Raw genomic sequence first — 17,146 nt, forward strand, 5'->3', positions numbered from 1 at the left:
GAGACAATCTTTTGAATGAACCAAACTTGTGTTTTCTCTTCATGGCTCCTTTAATCCGCTCGGGTTTGCCCAGTGCGGATTGAAAGAGCACTTTTTTGCCACTGACATCGTCACTGAAGAGACTGCCCTTGTGGAAGCACAATGCAAACACCACGCCGATGGAAGGTAACACCGTTCAGACAAAAGACTGAGGACAAAAGCGTATACCCAGCATACCCAGCACACACTGCTCGAGGTTGCCAGACAAACGAGGTCTCCGGATAAACTTTTCCACGTCCAAACTTGTCAACCCTGGCGCTGCTACCTGCCCCACTGGCTTGGATTGGATTTGTCCACATTGGCTGCTCCCTTTTGCAGCGATTCGGGTGAGCAGAGACAGCACTCCACTCTAAGTAGAATTTATTCCTTTTCCCTCTTTCAACCTTTCAGGTCATTTTCCCTGACTGGGTTATCATTTTGACAATATTACCCGACGATTCCCCGATTTTTCCCGGTAGATAACGCTTCTTTGACAATTCCTGGTTTCCCCAGTTCTGCCAGTCGCTAGACACCCTGCCACACAGTCCTCGGTGCTGTCCAGAAAACACCCACAAGACCATGTCATCAGGAAGCGACCGTGAGCAGATCGTCGCAAGAGCCCATCTGTGCAGGTGGCCAGCTGGCGTCTTGGGGTTGTTGCTGGCCACCCATTCGTAAAGGCGTGCACGATGCTCGTGGACCAGGTGCCCTCCCCGACGCCCACGAAACGAGTGTTGCGTACCAATAGCTACTACCCCTTCAGCTTATGCCAGTAGCATGCGTTCTTTTCGGTAACGCTAAACTGGTCCTAGTCACACACGTTGCCGTTGGCTTGGGCATGCTATGCGACGTTTATTTTAAATGATGTGGTGAACTGGGGCAAAGTTTCTGAACTTCTGTTTCTTGAGCGAGAAGAAAGCAACGCACACAGCACACGTTCACGAACCGCTGGATAACTATAGAGGAGCAACAAAACAAAGATGGCAGCGCGTATGATTGACGCTGGTGGAGAAGCTGTCTTTGCGGTTCAGATGAGCCCGATAGGCTGCCTGCTTGCCAGATGACAAATATTAAGCCAATGAGCGGTATATAGGTTGACGGGTGACCTTCCGGCAAATTTTCGGGCCAGAACTCTCGACCTACATACCGACTGATACGGTAGGTCGACGCTAATATTTTGGAAATTGAGAGCACATAAAAGCACATCTGAAACCAGTGTGAGGCAGCAGTTGCGAGACAGCCACAAAAGGAACAACCTAGAGCTATTTTGTATTCAAGCTTCAAAAACAAACTAAGCCTTCCACTAAAACACTGTAAAGTTACACTAGTTGAAAAACTAGACAGCGAATTCATAGGCCAGCATGCGTTTTGCATATGTGCTAGTGTCAAGTTATTTTGAATTCACTAATCCTAATACATTCGACAAACTAACAAAACAAAGCCACATTCTTCAGGGCACTAATCTTGTCGGGGCTCAGTTTCCACTACACTAATGAATTGTGACAACACACCAGCGGCCGGCAGACTGATTTTGTCAGCAGGTACGCAAGCCACAAAGTAAGTCAAGCCAATCCAAAAGAGCTTGCATGATAGGCAACGTCACCGGAAATTGGCAAGAAGGATAGAGAAAGGAGAACACAACTTCTGAATCGATTTCTCTACTAAACGCACCCCGAGTGGTCGAAACTCTAGACCTTTCCCGCACAAGTAATCCAGGCATTCCTACCAGCACGACCACGTCGACGCCGGCCTGGACCAGCAGCTCGAGCCGGTGCTTGTCCCCCTCGCGGGTGCCAATGGCCGCCCCCACGAGCAGCTGCTTGTTCTCGTCCTTGGAGGCCAGCGGGTAGTTGCGGCTCTTCTTGAGGTCCGTGCGCGCAATCAGGGACACCAGCTCACCCGCCTGGTTCACCAGCGGGAGCTTGCCTGCCCGCACAAGACAAAAGGCAGAGTGAGGTCCCGCATTCCAGGACGAGGACGGTCATGCTCGCCTTCGCCCTTGTCCTCTTTTCAGAGTTCCACTCCACTCACTGCAGCCAACAGGCAGATCACCCAGACAACACAATCGCTGCACAGGACCCGCCGACATACGTGAACACCAATGTCTACGTGGGAGGTCCACATCCTACAGCGGGCAATGATAATGCTAGTGTTTCAGCCTGGATGATTGAACCAATGAGAAGCTGAAGGGAAGCCCAGTTCAGCAGGCTTCTCAACATCGGAAACTGTAACGTGCCTCAACTGCTCGAGCACATGAAAAGACAAACCAGTGACCTAAAGCCTAAATCTAGGAAATGTTTTGGTGCAGACTTCCAAAGCAGCCCAATCTTCAAAAATTCTACAATACTCCGCGGATCCACCCTGACCATTACATAGAGTTGACAGATAAATTTTAATTACTAAGCACTGATTCAGTGCTTTTACTGCAAAGAATGCGTTCGAAAAGACCAACGACAAAAGGTGCAGTTCACACCAGCTTACACCTTTTTTTTTTTGCTACATACGTTTCTGTTCTCCCCTCCTGGTGGCCCATGCGACGACCTCTGGGCTAGTGTGCAACAGCCCATTTAAAGGAGCCACGAAGATTTGTTTTATTGGAAAGATTTCGTGTTTTATAGTGCCCCCAGCGCTTGTCCAGATGAAACGATGGTTTATTCACTGAGAAATTGATCAATTTAAGTTAAAATTGTGATTTTCCCGCTAAATCGTTTGTTGTCAGGGTCCACAATGACATGACAGGAATTAGAGTGCCTTGATTCACGCGTCCGCCGTACAGGGTAGAGACACGTGTACGCTGGCACCGCCATTTTGGGTTGCTCGCTCGCCGCCGAAGCAAGTCATTGTGTCAAAACCGCACTAAAATTATTGCCGCAACGCGGTTTACTGGCGAAGTTTGAATCATCTTATCTGTTTCGCGCTGCTAGGTCTCGTGGGAAACGAAAAGAAGAACGCGTTGAGCACGTTGACCCAATTGCGGCGGCACGGGACCGTTCAAAGGGTGTCTCCACCCTGTACGGCAGTGTTGAGCTCCAGGTACCCTACGGTGGCGTTCCCGCGTTTCTTTACGTTACCTGAACCTAGATGGTGCCACCATACCGTGGCAAGCCTTTGGTTTGTTTTTAACCGTATTTAAACCTGGCTTGTTTTTCTTCTGGGAGAAAATAATCGTTCCCTGAAACAGTGCTCGCTCGACAAATATAGTCACCGTTGCTTGCGTCAATCGGCCAGTGTCGTCTGAGACAACCCCAAAGCCCCACAGTGCTGTGCAGCTAAACCAAGCATAGTGCACGCAGTGGCAACAGCAGTACGCATCAGTACTTCTATGTTTACATGTGCTTTTGTAACTTCCACTGTTTCTTCCACCATTCTTATTGCTTTATAAAGAATGTGCCCTAAATTTAAGCGCAAATCACTCATTCGGCTAGCTTCTAAGCTCTACCTAATTTGCGTCTGCTTGTGCCGGCCTCCACCAATCGCAAAGCTGGCTCGAATGACATCATAGGTTCTGTTGCGGGAAATGAGCTGGTGGGTCGCATGGCCACTCCCTTTTTCCTAATTAGGTATGTGGCTTATTTGAGCGAAGTTTACGTTAAAACTGGTGTCAGTATGATTTTAACGAGGCAATCTTTTGAATGAACCAAACTTGTGTTTTCTCTTCATGGCTCCTTTAAGCACTGAAAGGCTACTGAAGTAAAAATCTATTTTTTACAATTACTACATTGGTCAGTTTATGCCTGCAAACTTTTTTCGGCATTTTTAGCTTGGGGACAGAGGTATTCGTCAATAAAGTTGGCCCTACACCTTGCTCTTGCAGTGGCTGAAGAGTGAGAAACCGTATATCGAACTCCAAGCAGATTGCGAAATAGTTCGATTTACAGATAATGCGAAATACAAAATATGCTCATGTGCAGCGCCCCCTGGCGGCGCTGACAGTTTTGTGTTCAGCCGTGCGTGCCTGGCACAGCGGCGAGTGGCCAGTTTGGCAAAAATAAAGATAGTTCGTTCTGGGCAAACGGCTCGGGCCTCGGCATGTTCTCATGTCTTTCATGGGCCTGATGGCCTACTTCTGTTCGCGGTAGTCACCGCCTACCGCCCGGCCATCCGTACTTCTACACCTCTAACACCCACCTGAAGGTTATCTGAAAACTCGCATCACAGAGCTTTTCACAGTCGCTACAAGTGGTAGCTTACTGATTTGTTCATCCCAGCACGGAAAATTCGAACCACAGCGCATGACCACCACACTTTATTTAACATGAAAGAAGTCCAAGATTCGCTTTTTTCTTCTTCTGCTTCACAAAGTTCGCCAGACTGTCTTCAAGCGTACTAACGACAGAGTCCTTCAATGCTTTACTGGTCACGAAACTGCACCGCAACTCAATGGGAGAGCTTCATATTGCAGCGAACCATGCATTGTGTTTGTGTTTTGCTTTCACCGCATGGCTGCGCCGGTCTTTGTTATCTCTGTGCCAAGGGAAGCGCGTGTTCCATTTTTTCTTTCTGTGCCGCATGTGTTATCTGTTCTGATAGGGAGAGCATTCCGGTCTAACGAGAACAGCCTGGAATAATCTTCTTGGATCTACAATGTTCTAGATGTGAATCGACGGTTCAAGAACCACGCGCGCCGAAAGATAAAAAGCCTGCAGAGCAGACGCCGGGGTACAGTGAAACCTCGATATATCGAACATCGCGGTGCCCGCAAAATAGTTCGATATAACCAGAATTCGATATATAAAAGCACGTAAAAAATGCGTCATAAACTGGTACAAATCAATAAATGAACGTATTGTGCAGTAAATACTCATTTGGTGCTTCAAAGTATTTATTCTTTTGGCTTAAAGTACTGCAGCAGGGTATACACGCGTGTTATACACGACTTCCTCAACGTAGTCCAAACGTTCCACAAGCGACAGGCCGGTGCCTTCTATAGCGCTGCAGTAGCGGTGCAGTAGGGACAAAACCGCTGAAGCCTCGGTCGAAGCCGGGAGCGGGGCACTATCAGCGCTTGCGGGTAGAACATCGGCAGCATCTTCGTTTGTGCGCTCAGTAGTAACCTCCGCTAGGATCTCCACATCCGTCAACTCCGCCGTCGTTCCGGTGCTGTCGTCACTGCCAACAGTCATCAATGCACATGCTTCGTGACTCGGCACCAGCAAAGCGCTCCAGCTGGCCCCAGGTTTCTTCAAGCTCGCATTCTTCTTTTGCACCGTCTAATTCTGCTTCGGTGCAACCGATGCGCAGCAGTCGGGAAGGCCCATCGCACCACCGCTATCCTCGAGGGTACTGCGGGATAGCTCGCCGCCTGTCAACAGAGCGCGAGCGGTCCGGGCAGTCTGAGGTGGCGGAGTTCAATATACCCATTTCATGTCCGTCCCAGTTCGAAATAAAAAATTAAAAATGCATGTGATTTTCCGCGTGATATAGAAAGTGTTCGATATGGGCAATATTTCGATATACCCGTGTTCGATATATCGAGGTTTGACTGTATTCGATTCTGCTACGCTCGCCGACGCACGTCACTTTGTTGACCGCTGCTTCGCCGCCTCTGTATTCTTTTGAGTTGTTAGGGAAGCACAAGTTCGCTCCAATAAACTTGTTTCTTTTCCAAAACAACTGCGTCGTCCCTGGCTTCGTGACAATATGCTGCGTATGGCCTCCGCGCGGTGGCCCCACCATCCGACTGAGGTCACTCATCGGGCAGCGTTGCGCTGGCTTGACCGACGGAGAAGCGGTGAGTTGTGTTGTTGATGTAACGTGCACCTCACACTATACGCCTCGAGCTTCGCGATCGCTGCGCCGCCTGCCGCCGCTTCTCCGCGGCATTGACGGGATGTGCACTGCGTGGCTGATAGGGGCTCGTGCAGTGTTGTGGTTCTGTTTCGCTTCTTTTCGCCTTTCTGCGCCCTAAAAAAACTTGTTATGGTGACGTCTATAAGCAAAGGGTACGTTTAGGTCACTTAAAAAGCAGCTGCGTCTTCGTAGAGCACGCGATCGCCTGCAAGAGCTACCCGGGGACGCGGTTCTGCGCGCATCGTCGCCGTTCTTCCGGGCGTCGGCCATGGTAGCAGCATATCACAAATGCATCAGGCACAAATGAATTCTACTGTCGCCTCGTTTAGACCTAATACTGGCACAGTGACAGGTTGGCTTCATTTTGCAGCGTGGACAACGAATGCGGCTTCGTTTCGAATATATACGTCGCAGAAAATTATGTTTCGGAGATGTGATATGCCAATTCCAGACAATAAAGGCTTATGCAAACTTTATAAGAATATAAACCACGCGAAAATGTGAAGTATATTCCAAGCCTGTACGTCGTTAAATATGTGCCCACACACGCCTTATAGCAAGAACCAAGGCAATTTAATATGAAACCACGGGCAAATACATGCTGTGCAAGTGCAGAAGAAACATACTAGCTCTAACGGAAATGAAAAAAAAAAATACAGTGAAGCTTCTGACATGCTAAAGACATTTGTCGAAACTTCAGCCAGGTAGGGCTCACCAGACCAACTGTATACCGTACGCGAAATGCACTGCTATTTCGCGAGACATAGGTGGGGGGTAGGGGAGGGGGACGCTGTGTACAAATGCGGAGCGGTATCAAGCAATGAACGTTTTAGTAATCACACACACAAATCTCACGTTCACTGTCGTTTTGTTTTTCGGCTTCAACAAACAGCTGATCGTTCGGCGGGCGCATTTTTGGAAGTATACAGGATAGCCAGTTCACAAGCGATGAACGGTGTCGTTGGAAGAGGGTGGTATGTGATAAGGCCCTCTGATTCAGTTTCTCCTTTATTCTGCAGGCTCCCCATGCCATGTGACGATATTTCGAAGAAGCGTTTAGTCGCGGACGCCGATTATATTATAAGCCCGTCTGCGCGCTGCTCGCAGAGGATATATGTAGCAGATGAATGTTTGCGGGCGCTCACCTCACGACAAGACCGACCCTGTTGTGTGCTGATCCCCGAGTATAATTCTGCATTATCCATCGTACTTACGTTGAATATTCCCGAAATTAACACACACTGGCTTGTAAATTGTAATGATCAATATCTGAGGTGTATTATTATTATTTTATTGCGAATACTGCAAGCCAGATTTTCTGGCCCAAGCAGGAGGGGCAACTGGCAATACACAATCATTTATACAAGGCTCAAACTTTTTTTTTTAAGGTAAGAAAACCAACAAACAAAAAAATAAGGCACATCGGTAAAGGCATGGCACACCGTACAATGCACATACTCAGTGACAAATACTCGCATGGAGCGCTTCGGAAAAATTTCTGGCTTGAACAACTGTTTCCGGAAGTGCATTCCATTCAGAAATGGTACGGGGGAAAAAACTAAGCTTGAACTGGTTTGTTTTTGCGAAAATAGGCTGAAGGGACTGAGTATGCGTGTGTCGTGTCCTTCTTGTGCTTGAGGGTTGAACTAAAGTCGATGGAGTTATTTGCACTTTAGACGTAACAATATTATGCAAGAATGATAACCGGGCCAAGCGTCTTCGAGATTCTAGGGATTCAATGCCATTGTCAGACATGAGCTTCGAAGGAGACTCGTAACGCCCATATTTGCAAAAAAATAAACCGTACTGCTTTTCTTTGGACGAGCTCAAGCATGTAAATATCCTTTCTAAGGGGCGGATCCCAAACCACGGAGGCATATTCCAGTTTGGCTCGAACAAAAGTATTGTAGGCTAAAAGCTTGACGTGACTTGGGGCATGTCTTAATTTGCGCCTCAAAAAACACAACTTCGTAAATGCAGCTGAAGAAATGCGTGATACATGGGACGACCAAGTTAAAGTAGAGTTTAGAGTGATGCCGAGGTACTTATACTCTGCAACGTCTGTGATTGCAGTGTTCTGGAGAAAATAATGAGAACGAAAGAAAACTTTTTTTCGTGTTATTCTTAAAAAAGCACATTTTGCGGCATTAAGCATCATTCCCCACTCCTCACACCACCTCTCTATTTGAAATAGGGATTCTTGCAACACAACACAGTCGTCAGGTGATCGAATTTCTCTAAAAACAATACAATCGTCGGCAAACAGCCTCACAGAGACCGCTTCAGGAATTACAGACACCAAATCATTTATATAAAGAAGGAACAACAGTGGCCCCAGTACACTGCCCTGGGGTACACCAGACGTGACAGCAAGAGAATGAGAGAAACAACCATTAATATCAACATACTGTTTTCTGTTTGATAAATAAGCTCTAATCCAGTTCAAAATACAATCGGGAAGGCCAATGAATTCAAGTTTATACAAAAGCTTATCATGCGGCACTTTGTCAAAGGCCTTACTAAAATCTAGGAACACCACTTCGACTTGTCCGGACTCATCCAAAGCTGCAGAGAAGTGATGCACTGTTGTGACCAATTGCGTAACAGTAGACATTTTTTTCCTAAAGCCATGCTGATAAGGCGACAGAATGTTTCTTTCAGCAAGAAATTCATGAATGAATCCCGCAATAACATGTTCTAACATTTTACAGCAGCTACTTGTAATAGAAATGGGTCTGTAGTTCGAGATTGCGAGTTTATCTCCACTTTTAAAGAGTGGTTTCACCCTAGCAACCAGAAAATCATACGGGACTTCACCCGATGCCAGGGAGGTCTGAAAAATCCTAGTTAAGAATACTGATAACTGGTCAGCATACCGTTTTAAGAATCCATTTGGAAGACAATCGGGGCCGGGGCTTTTTCTCGAATCGAGCTTACGTAACATTGCCAGAACTCCAAGATCCGATATAACAGGTATACTTGAATCACGTGTCAGGCGTTTTGGAATCACGCCACCTGCTGAAAAAACTTATTGAAAGTAGTGATTGAATGATTGGGCTATTTCCTTAAAATCGGTCACAATTTTACCATTTACAGCTATTTCATTCAGGGAATGTTTTTTTTTCACCCAAAAAGCGCCAGAACTTGGAAGGGTCGTTTTTGATAAACTCAGGAAGTGATACGTTAAAATAATGAGCCTTGGCTGATTTCACCTTACATTCCAAGGACTGCTTGAGGCTTTGCAGATGTTGCTCACTTGGACTTTTCTTTCTCCTAAAACGTTTTATTTTGCGCTTGGTCTGAATTATATCTCGGGTAATCCATTCATTGTATCTTTTACTTCTAACCTTTCTGAATGGTACAAAATGCTCAATGCAGTATTTTACTGTTTCCTTGAAATGCATCCACAACCTGTGCACATCATTGTTCATCTGGTAATCAAATTGCAACTCTAAATGATCAATGATAGAAGCGTCATCAGCGCAGTCAAAATTTTTGACATGTTTGACTGGATGGTCCTCGACACTGCCATGCTCGGTGATCATTATTGGCAAAAGTAACTGGCGCGCTGTCACGTATGAGTGTTCCGCTGAATGTGTAAGCGCACAAAACTGATTTACATCGTAGTGTATACCTGTAGCATGAACATCTGAGGAACCGGTGGTTACGGAAACACTGCTAGTAAATTCAGGGCAGTGTAACTGCAATCAGGTCCACGCATACGCCGGTTCCGCGACGCTGGCGTCTGGCGCTTATACAGACCGAATATACCACACTAAGATCGCGTCAGAAACATTTACACTCTCATAAACACACCCCATTTGAGAACAGAGTGACTGCTCCACATAAACAGGGATTTCCAACGCCCGCAAACGCTAAATATCAGTCGTGAACCTACCGCAAAAGCAGCGGCGACAGTGGGGACCGGGACGGGGACTCCCGCGCCTGCTTTCGAAACGGGCCGCTAGGGGGATTTCAGTGGCGCCCCTACAGGCCACGCTTGAGGCGTATAGGGACCGGGCAGCTGGACGGGTGGCGCCACCACTCGGAGCTCCCCTCGTTAGTGGAATGAGCCGGTACATTGGACTACACAGCCTCCCGTTGTTTTTGTCGTGTTTGCTTCGGTGCTTTGAATATTTTGATGGTGTTGTGAGCGAACATGTGAGATGAAACGAAGTCTAGACAGATGTGTTGGGTTCTTAGATGCAGTAACAGCTACGTAAACTTGTCAGACGCTCCTAAGGTTGGGAATCGGCTACAATGGCATATGCGCTTTTTGCAGCGATCTACGATTGGTTCCACCCGTTCCGAGTACGAATAAAACTACCATATAATGCGGAATATAGGTCGAGATTTTTTACAGAAAAATTTGCCGAAAAGTCACCTCTCGACCTATATTGCAGTCACTGGCAGTTGTCATCTGGCGACCGGGCAGCCCATCGCGCCCATCCAAACCCCAAAGGCACCATCGCCACCACCATCAATCAGACGCGACGCCATCTTTGTCTTGTTGCTTCTCTCGCTGTCAGCGAATGTGTGCGTGCTATTTTCTTCTTGCTCAAAATGAGTTTAAGCACTTGGTGCCAGTTCACAGCAGCATTTAAAAGAAAAGTTGGGGGTTTTCCAAGGCCAATGATGTGTCCGCCTTGCACCAGTTCGGTATCGCCAAAAGAAGTGTTGCTAGCGGCGTTAGCTGAAGGGGCAGCTCTCGGTATGCAACTCTCGGAAGGCCTCGTTTCATGCGCGCTGCTCTGTGCACCTGTGCTGCTGTACAAAGGGGCAAATTTTGTCCGCTAGCGTCATGCAATGTCTCTACGAATGGATACCCCAAGATGTTTGCTGACCGCCTGCACAGACTGGCTGTCGCTCCAGTCTGCACACGAGTGTCCCATGCTTTGTGCTCACTTCATGATGACATGGTCTTGCGAGTGTTTAAAGGGACAGACAACCGATTTTTGTCGCGTATATGTTCTTTAGCTCATATGAAAGCGAGCGTTTTATATAGCCCGGTACCCACAAGCAATTTCTAAACAAATTGACGGAAATTATTTTAATTTGGCAGGAAACTTCCTGAAATCGGAAGGGTGGCGGTTCGTAGTGTCGAAACTTGACACTACAATATGTGTCCCTGTCACGTGATCTGCAAACCTGGCAGCTACTGCAACTGCTGAAACGGTTATTTACGTATTGAAAACCTCTTAACACAAGTATTCAAACAAGGTTAAATTGTATATGTATTTCTAAACATTATTTTGAAAATTTTAAAGACACGCCGCCCGCCGTCGCTGGGTTGCCCTCAGTGTGGCTAACCGAGTCTTCATGCCGAGAATCAACGGCAGCGTTCAGTAAACAGACCCAGTGAAGGAGCTTTGACGATTCTGCCTGAGTCAGGGGCGTTTGTTCTGGCAAAATATTTGATTTCAGTTTCAAAATACGCCAACGGTAGCTTAAAAAAAAAAAAATAACGTCGCGCCCGGCGAGAATCGAACTTCCCACCTCCACAACGTGAAGCCAGATTCTACCTATCGTCTATCCCAACAGATGGCGCATTCGTGCAAAATAGACCATTGCATTAAAAAAAAAAAAAAACATAAAGGAGCAGGAAAGCCTGCGATTCAAATTTTTTTTAGCTGGAGACAAGTTTTTAAATATCGTTTTTCATTTCGCATGCAGACAAAAGTATGTTGCTGAGCTACTCTTTGTCATGGTTGCCAGCATTATTTTTGGGAGGGACACATACGGCTAATAGATCTAAAAATTTCGATTTAAAAAGTTCTAGGGCGTTATCAGCAAAACCGTTTCTCGTCAAGGTGCTTTAAGTGATGCCCTTTCATTTGGGATAGAGAATATATACTCGACAAAAATCGGTTGTCTGTCCCTTTAAGAAGTGCTGCATAAGCAATTCCCTGGACTGCACCGAGGACCACCTGCTGTGTGGGCGACAGCGAGCCAGAAGCAGTCGTCCGACGATACTTCAGACAGTTTTAAATGAGTAATCTGAGACGAAACAAGTTATAGTCTCAATAAAACAATGGTTGGTACCTATTTTTTTTTTGCATTTTTCGGCTACAAGGTAAGGGGGTCGACCTATATTCCGCATTATACGGTACTATTATTAGTATTCATTTCTTTTTAAATGCAATAACGGCTACATAAACTTATTTGACGCTTCCAAGTCTGGAAATGGGCTACACTGCATGAGCGCTTTTTGCAGCGCTCTGCGCATGGCTCCGCACGATCTGAGTAGGAGTAAAACTACTAGGAATAGTAGTATCCTTTTATACCGCTTTAAATTATATTCACTGGTTTCAATGACTACAGTTTCCACGCCAGCCTTAGCGCTGGGATACCTCGATATGTGTGCACTTGCGTACGCGATGGATTACCGTGTAGCCGTATATGTTGCGGTAGTTTACACTTTCTTTCTGTAACCGTGAGCTTTGTGCCTTCAGTTTTGGTGAGCGACACTAACAGCATGGGAGCCTGAAAGCCAAAGTGGAACTCCCACGTTTGTGGCGGTCATTTATTAAGAGCCAAAGTTATTAACCTACCCAACAGCCCAAGCTACAAACCATCCCTCCTACCCTTTTACCCCCTGCGTGGAATAAAGGCTGGCACCGATAGTTAAAAAATGTGGCAGTCTTAACGTCAGCTGGTGTTTTTTAATGCTTAAGCATTCTTTACAGAGTACCTAAAAAATCATGTAATACCTTGTGAAGAAACCAAAAACGCGCGATTAGTTGCCTCAAATATGGGTGCATCAGCCCGAGTCCTCCGGCACAGACACATTTTCGACACGCTAAAAAAAAGTTTAGATTTGGAAAGAGGTGCATGGAAGTTCAAAATTAAACAGCAAAATCATCTAGCCCTCCACCTAATGATTACGATGGTTGAACGCAAAGCTTTATTTGTGCGAAATCGAATGGAAAATGGTCAAAGTCAAAGACGCTGTGATCAAAAGACCAAACTGCGTGCTGGTCGCATTCGAAGCTCAACTAGTCAAAGTTTAAATCCAGAAGGCAACCAAGGAAACCCACACAAGAAAGCTTTGCTATAAACCATCATCGTTGTTAGACGGAGGAGTGCATGATTTTTCAAGCGTAGGTGGCAGCTTGTAAACCGACCGCAGGCACCGCAGCATTCAGTTGTGAAGCTGAGTACAGGTTTCGGGCACCCTCCTGTCTCACGTCCTTCAGGCATGCAGGAATTGATTTTTGAAAAACCATTAACCACCTAGCCAGCAACCAATGCAATTCTTGTAAAGCAATGCTTCTTCACGACAAGCAATAACGTTCTACCATGCGGTATTTATTCTGTAAACAATTCCCGATAACTGTAGTAAGAGCACTTCTGTGAAATTAAAGACGTTTCAGCCGTAGTTAATGAAGTTACGGAAGCGTCGTCCATCAAAACTTCTGTTTTGAGGTAAATCTTAGAAGGCACACCCCAACTTCGTCTTTTGCTTGTGCACAACGCCGTTCTGTCATCAACTGCCAAAGGTCAGCACCGCAGAAACCAGGGATCGGTTGCACACACCGGCTTTGTGGGAGCATTTAGCTGCAACATATATCCTCAATAGGCAAAACTGCAGGCAGACATGAAAAATTTGCATGAAGGAACAGACTTTCACTTCCAGCTTGACTTCCAGCTTGGTGCAATGAGCGTCGTCTGCTATTTGTAAATACTGAGTATGGGCGTAAATCCCACGTATGGCATGCCTCGTAAAGGTCACATCCACGCTCAAGATTTACCGATCTTAAAAAAGTCCTCGTGGTTATCTGCACTTTGCAAGCTGCCCCGCAGCAAAACGACAGAAAGCCATGCGCAACAAGACTGCGCTGACCGCCACCCGCATTCCACTGAAGAGCAGTTCGCCACGGGCGGCGCTGTTCGCTGAAGCGACGGTGCCATACAACGGTTGCCCGGTCCCTATTGTGATGCAACTTGTTTGTAGGGTTTAACTCTTTCGCTACCGCGCCTATCAAAATCGATCAATTTGATCGATACTTTTGGGAGCGCCTTTTCATAGCGTTCCAGGCGTTTCTCGAACAAGTAAAGCTGTTCGGAGTTATATCAGAAAATGGCCTTTCAAAATCAGTTTTGTTTTCATTTTTGCAACGGAAACGTGATTTTTGACGCGCTTTTGAATCGCCTGGTTGTGGAAAAGGGGCGTGGTCATCGCGCCTCAAGGCTACCAACGAAGAATGCGTGCAACTCGTAATTACTCTGCACCAGCGCTTGTTTTTTGCTATCAGGGCGTGAATGGGGAACTAGCAAACGATTTTCAATCGTCAGGTTCACGCTCTGACAGTAATAATCCCAGAAATCGGCTGAAAATGTCAAGCAGTGCCTGGTTGCAAAGCTACTTTATGATTTTAGGCAGTTTTATTGCCTTTGTGCAAGTTGTCCTAAGTACTCTGGTAGTTTTACTTACCCCAGGACCATTCCCAAACAGTTTACAACAGTTTCGGTTTCGTTTCTGCATCGCGAAATTCATATTTAGCGCAACTACGCAGTTACCCAACTTCAAGGCTAACTGCCATGGCGCCTGAAGCGTCCGCGACTGATCCTCGAACAAAGCACGCCGCTCCTCATTTCTCCCCACCCTAACCCGATTTCTGCGATAAGAACTTCAGATGCAAGTCAAAAGGTCACACCCAGTCGCCAGATATCTGTTCCGCCGAGGACAGCGCTTCAAACCGGCCTTACACTGCCAGCTGTTCGCCTTCCAGTTTCGTTTTCATGCGAGGGTATATCCGGGTGTCTAATGTTGCTGCTTAGTTGAACTGTCTATTCGGACGGAGTCTCTGATAAGTTTTTGTACTGTTTCATTTGAAAAATGTTAGGTGGCGCTGCAATAGAGGAGGCTCGTTGTGCTGATCTTTTTTAGCGCGCGACTGCTACTCGGCAAAAGATCGCAGGGGACGATTCTAGCTCATCGTACCTCATTTTTGCGAGCAAGGCTACAATTGCGAGTAAGAAGATGATAATAAAGCTCAGCTTTATGTTTTGAGAGATAACTGACCGTGAACGACAACAAACATCAGCCACGGCGTTCCGTTTTCAACTTCATGCATGTTTTTTTCTGCATCGCGTGCTTGTCCCAAATATTGTGCTCGCTGTAAATGCAAAGTCAGCCATTGACAAGATGTTTTTACGTTATGTGGGGGCAAATTGGTGCCTCTGATAACGTCAAACCGCCAAATTTATTCCAAGGAACCACCCAAAATTGCACAGTTTGAATTAGAGGTTGGGCTTCACCGCATGACACGAGCACCGTGCATGCTAACATTTTTTTTTTTTATATCTGAAAAACTGTTCCGCGCAAGTCGACATTTTTTTTAGGGTGTGTTTTTGAAATGTTTCCCTGCAAAATGTATATTCTAATTTTTTTCTACTACCGGTGGTTTGATATACACAACTCCTTTTTTATCATTTTTTTCGACAACTTGACAAAACTTTTGATTTTGATATTTTTTTTCACAACTATGATATATGAAAACCTTTAAAAAACTGGTGTTATTGGAAAGGCCGTTAAATAATCTGCATTTTGTGCTCCTGCAATTAGTGCCTAAATAATTTTTTAGCAGAAAAAAAAATGTTTTCTTGGACCCCCCAAAATTGGTCAATTTTCTGCGGTAGCGAAAGAGTTAACGTGCCAACGCAACGCAGGCGATGAGGCGCACCGTAGTGGAGGACTCCGGATTAATTTTGAGCACCTGGGAATCTTTAACGTGCGCCGAAATCTCGTACACACAGGTGGTTTTGTTTTTCCCGTCCATCAGAAAAGCGGGCGCCGCGGCCGGGAATCGAACTGGGGCGTCGTGCTCAGCAGCACAACTCTTTAGCCACTGAGCCACCGCGGCGGGTTGTGATGCGACTTAAGTAGCGCAACGACGATCCCGGTATGTCGTTCCGGGTACAAGGCTACAACAGGAAAAGTTCCCTTGTTCTGTTAACCGAGCGGCGGGGAGCTGCATAAGAAATGGAAGCACGCCATTCCAAGGCAAGAAACAGGAGATTTCAGCTTCGATTCTAAGTATGTCAGAGTGTGTGAGAATGCAATGTGCGCATGAATGAAAAAAACAATGCACCAATTGGAGAGCCTCCTGGACTTATAATAGTACAAGGCTAGCTTAAAGCCAGATTTTTGTCAGGTAATTCAGATAGCAGCTGCACTTCATTACGTAATCTGTTTGCAAACTTGTATTATTTTGCGTTAAAACTTGTATTACCTTGCATGTAAAAAAGCTCTGCGATGTCCTTGTGCTTTTACTTTTCATATTTCCATGAACTATTGCTTAGGATTTATTTTGTTTGTTTTTTAACCGCACGAGGCCTCTTCCGGTTTTCTTATCTGGTGTTTCAACCGAAGCGTCCGTTTGTTCTTTTTGTCGTACTTCGCGTCGGGCACAAGGAGCCCACTCTACGGTGAATGCACGATACGGCATACACGCCACAGCCAAAACTTGTCACCAGCCGCCACAGCGGGAAAGTTGCTGAAAATCGGTCTATAAATGCGCGAGAGGGGGTGCAGTGAAGGGTTTGGCCGGTGATCGTCGTCGGCGCCGCATCATCGAGCGGTGGCTGAATAACTGCGGTGATGCTAAGCCTTTCCTGCCGACCTCGAAGGGACTTGTTCGCAGCGACAGCGCCGCATGCAGAAACGCCAGCGGGCCGGGCCGCTGGCCGTCGGTGGCAATCTTCAGTTACTGTCGTGAGTGCGCATGTGTATGGGGCCCCCCACCTGGCCTTCAACTGCTCGTTTCCACTATTGTAAAACTTGCGTGCCGACGCGAGAAGCACGGCCGCACAGCAGTTCAGTGCGGTCCGACTGCCGACCAGGCCCACTGTAACGGGAGATGTAGGCGGAGCGTTGCCGTCAACTGCTCAAAAAAAGGCGTGACGTACCGCCGAACGGAGCCAAAGGCTGCACGCATCTCGGATCATACCCTGTTTCTCTAGGTGGCCGTGCGCCTGGTCGGTGACGTCACAGCTTCCACTGAGCGTTGGAGGCGTGATGAGAGGGTAAAAGCTCCAGGCTTTATTACCGGCGCTTTTTAATGATCGGTTAGCCGGCTAATACTCAACGCTTTTAAGCCACTGTTGCGGCAGGACGTTCCTTGGACAGTGCACGCCAGCGATTGCGCGCGTAAAATCGCAACCTTTGGAACCCTGTTTAGGACCCCTTTGAAAGAAAGAATATATATCTACTTAGGCCAAGTTGTGACCCCGGATCCCAACCATTAGGCAGAGATAATTCGAAGGATAATAATGGGGTGGAGTGCATACGGCAGACATTCTCAGATAATGAATGGCAGTCTACCATTGTCCCTGA

General features: G+C 46.7%; 1 protein-coding gene across 1 annotated transcript in view; it reads right to left on the bottom strand.

The window, feature by feature from the left end:
- Positions 1–17,146, bottom strand: part of Ras (Inosine-5'-monophosphate dehydrogenase ras) — a 95,896-nt gene that overhangs the window by 41,604 nt on the left and 37,146 nt on the right. Inside the window, exon 7 of the mRNA XM_077683525.1 lies at positions 1,745–1,944. Coding sequence (XP_077539651.1) covers positions 1,745–1,944 — 200 coding nt within the window. The remainder of the gene's footprint in view (positions 1–1,744; positions 1,945–17,146) is intronic.

The sequence above is a fragment of the Haemaphysalis longicornis genome, unplaced genomic scaffold, assembly GCF_048455015.1.
Source record: "Haemaphysalis longicornis isolate Haplotype H1 unplaced genomic scaffold, Haemaphysalis longicornis Haplotype H1 scaffold_9, whole genome shotgun sequence".
NCBI classification, from domain to species: Eukaryota; Metazoa; Arthropoda; class Arachnida; order Ixodida; family Ixodidae; genus Haemaphysalis; species Haemaphysalis longicornis.